A 2,791-nucleotide genomic window follows, 5' to 3' on the forward strand; every position below is an offset into this window, starting at 1 on the left:
ATTTCCCAGCAGGAAGTGCAACCACTTCGTAGGGCTGTTGGCCCTTTTCTTTGCTGCCTGTTTCTCTCCCTCTTCCGCGTTATCAACCGCGCATCAAACGGCAGTCGGCGACCAGTGACCCTTAGGAGAGATGTAATCGCATACCATCTTCGCGTCCGTGCGCCAGCAACCGGTAGCCGGACGGGGTCCGGGTGATGGCAGGCAACGGAGGAATTGCAACATGCATTACGAAGCCCCAGCACTAACCGACGAGATGTTGATGGGCCAAAGCAGCAAGGGGCAACGAAACCACGATGCAAGCGACGGGCCCCGTTCCCGGGTTGGAGGGAATTGGCCAGTTTCTTCGCGCCGCGTGAAAAGTGAAATGATTTCAACTTTCTCTCCTGCCATCTATCTTGCTTTTATCTTTTTCGCACTGTTCGCGCGCACACGGTGCAATTGAAGGCCGCGTGTGATGGAATTATGGAAGGGGCGGGCCGGGGGCAGATTATCTTCATTGATGCAGGCGAGGGCAATAGACTTTCCGGTCTCCGGGCTGCGCTAGCCGGATTTCGATAGAAGTCAATGACAGGGAAATTGCTGCTGGAAACTGGCAGCAGTGAGCCCGAGTTGCGGATTGGCCGTGGCTTCGGTGAAAGTTATTCTTATACCGGCTGTACGGTGAGAGAGGCAAACACCAACGAGAATAGAAATGACCATCAAAATGGGAAATTAAACGGAACTGGATCAATCATTTTAACGTACAACAAAATCTTTAATTTATGTGTGTGAAAAATATCTTTGAAAAATGTAATAAAAATTACTAGTTACAGCCATTACAGTGCTCTTGGCCTGGCGTACGAGAAACAAAACTTACTCTGTTGTCAGCCAATCTTTAATCACGATTTTTTATAGCGGACACATGGGCCCTCTCTTCATTACTGCTTCCCAACTGGGAGCTACCTGGTTCATATTGATAACTCAAGCTTTAAGGATTTAGTTTTAACGTGTCATGTGACTCATGTGTCCATATACAGTACTTTTTTCGGAATTGAGTGGAACTTTTAAGTGAATGAATTTAGAAACAGGAATTGGGTTGATAACAACGGAACAAGCAAACGAGAAGTGAGTGATAAGAAAAGACAGATTTATTGTTTTTCCTTGGTTTCAACCACCTTTGGAACAGGTAGTTCTGGCCTGACCAATACTACATGGGTTCCCTTAACAAACAACTGAGGAACGTTGCGGGTGATTATCACATTCTTAGATCCGTCACAAGCGACCTTTGTTTTGGGCAGGACGATTCCCAAATTTCGCAATCGATCGCTACAGTCCTGTGGTGCGATAATGCTCTCCGGATGGAGGGTGTTGGTGGAGTAGCGATACTTTCGTCTGCTCCACGTTTCATGTACGTCGCTAACGGCAATGTTCCAGTGCCGGTCGAAGATTTCTATAACACCCGTAAGATACCCGCGAACGCCTTTCTGCTTGCGGATGTCGATACGAACGCGTGTCCTTTCGTCCATCCATTGCTTCATCAGACTTAGCGGACCTTCCCATCCCTTTTCCAATCGGAGAAAGATATTTTTCTTATGACGAATCGATCGTTCTCGATACACTAGACCTGCGTTTGGAAATATGAAGAGGGCATATAAATACCGAGGAATGACATCATTCGCGTTTGTCGCATACCTTGCTCCGGAAGAAATCTACGTTGGGGTATCAGCTCCGGTGGAGGGATATTCTTTTTAGAAGACGAAGCAGCGCGTATCGCCTTGACACGCTCTTCGTCGAATGGTTGAGCGAATCCACCCAAAAGGTTTTGTTTTGCTTCCAGCGTTTGTACGTTGTCGTGCAGCTTCGCTCGCGCTACTGGTACTTTAAACTTGGCAGAATATAGCGCTTTCAAAGGATCAAATCTAGAGTTGCCAACATCCAGTTCGGAGGAACTATCCGAATCTTTGTTGCATTCTTTATCAGAGCGACTGCTATTGCTCTCGTCATCAGAGTTGTCGCTCATTTTGTCACCTGTAGTTCTTGCTACCGATTACTATGACCCATTTGTGAAAATAATTCACAGTAGTGGAACCTCACGTTTCCGCTTAGAGGATTTGCACGAGTTTACAACGTTATTCGTCGTAATAATTAAAGCAGAGCACCGCAAGTAGAACCGATCGAATAGTCCGTTGGAAATATATTTGAACGCTAAAACAAGAAAACAACGTAGATGAACCAAGGGTGTTTTAATGACAACTTAGCGAGATTATACCTTAGTCTTCTCACCTTCAGGATTGAATCGAAGAACAAATATTACTCCAATAACTTTTCCCTGCAAAGTACACGTTTATTCTTCCTTTACTACGTTATTGTTAATGAAATCTTGCACGGAAATAAAAACAATCTTTCTGAGCAATTTTGCGCTCTTCTAACATGAAGTTTGACATGATGAACGTCATATAGGTTTGTCAAATGATGCTAAGCGCAGGCAATCACGTGGAAAGTCGTTCGTGATTTATTATTTACTTTATTAACTATATTGTAACTTTTCAATTCTTAATTAAACGTTAGGCAAATATTTTTCTATTTGAATTTAAATAAAATCCTAATATTGTTTTGCATCTCGCACGATCCATCATTTAACAGGGTTTAATGTTCACATATAGAGGGAGCCACCAGAGATTTGTGGGCTGGATTGAATTAATGTATTCAACATAATGCGAATAATCTTAAACTTCGTTTTCATTTTCTAAACACTTGTACTTTATATTCCCGTGTGGGATAAAGATGCGCTTTACACGTGCTCCAGTCCATT

General features: G+C 43.7%; 1 protein-coding gene across 1 annotated transcript; it reads right to left on the minus strand.

Annotated features, from left to right (window-relative positions):
* Window positions 1–1,127: 1,127 nt before the first annotated feature.
* Window positions 1,128–1,999, minus strand: LOC128725066 (U7 snRNA-associated Sm-like protein LSm11). The gene is made up of 2 exons (XM_053818784.1): window positions 1,672–1,999; window positions 1,128–1,603 (listed from the first exon to the last, which is right to left on the minus strand). Exons 1-2 carry the CDS (start codon window positions 1,997–1,999, stop codon window positions 1,128–1,130), a joined length of 804 nt encoding a protein of 267 aa, XP_053674759.1.
* Window positions 2,000–2,791: the final 792 nt, after the last annotated feature.

This window comes from Anopheles nili, chromosome 3 (genome assembly GCF_943737925.1).
Source record: "Anopheles nili chromosome 3, idAnoNiliSN_F5_01, whole genome shotgun sequence".
In the NCBI taxonomy this organism is placed as follows: Eukaryota; Metazoa; Arthropoda; class Insecta; order Diptera; family Culicidae; genus Anopheles; species Anopheles nili.

Coding starts and splice junctions, on each gene's coding strand:
- LOC128725066 (XM_053818784.1), bottom strand. CDS start 1,999: ATGAGCGACAACTCTGATGACGAGAGCAATAGCAGTCGCTCTGATAAA. Junction 1,604..1,671: donor TAGATTTCTTCCGGAGCAAG/GTATGCGACAAA, acceptor TTCCAAACGCAG/GTCTAGTGTATCGAGAACGA.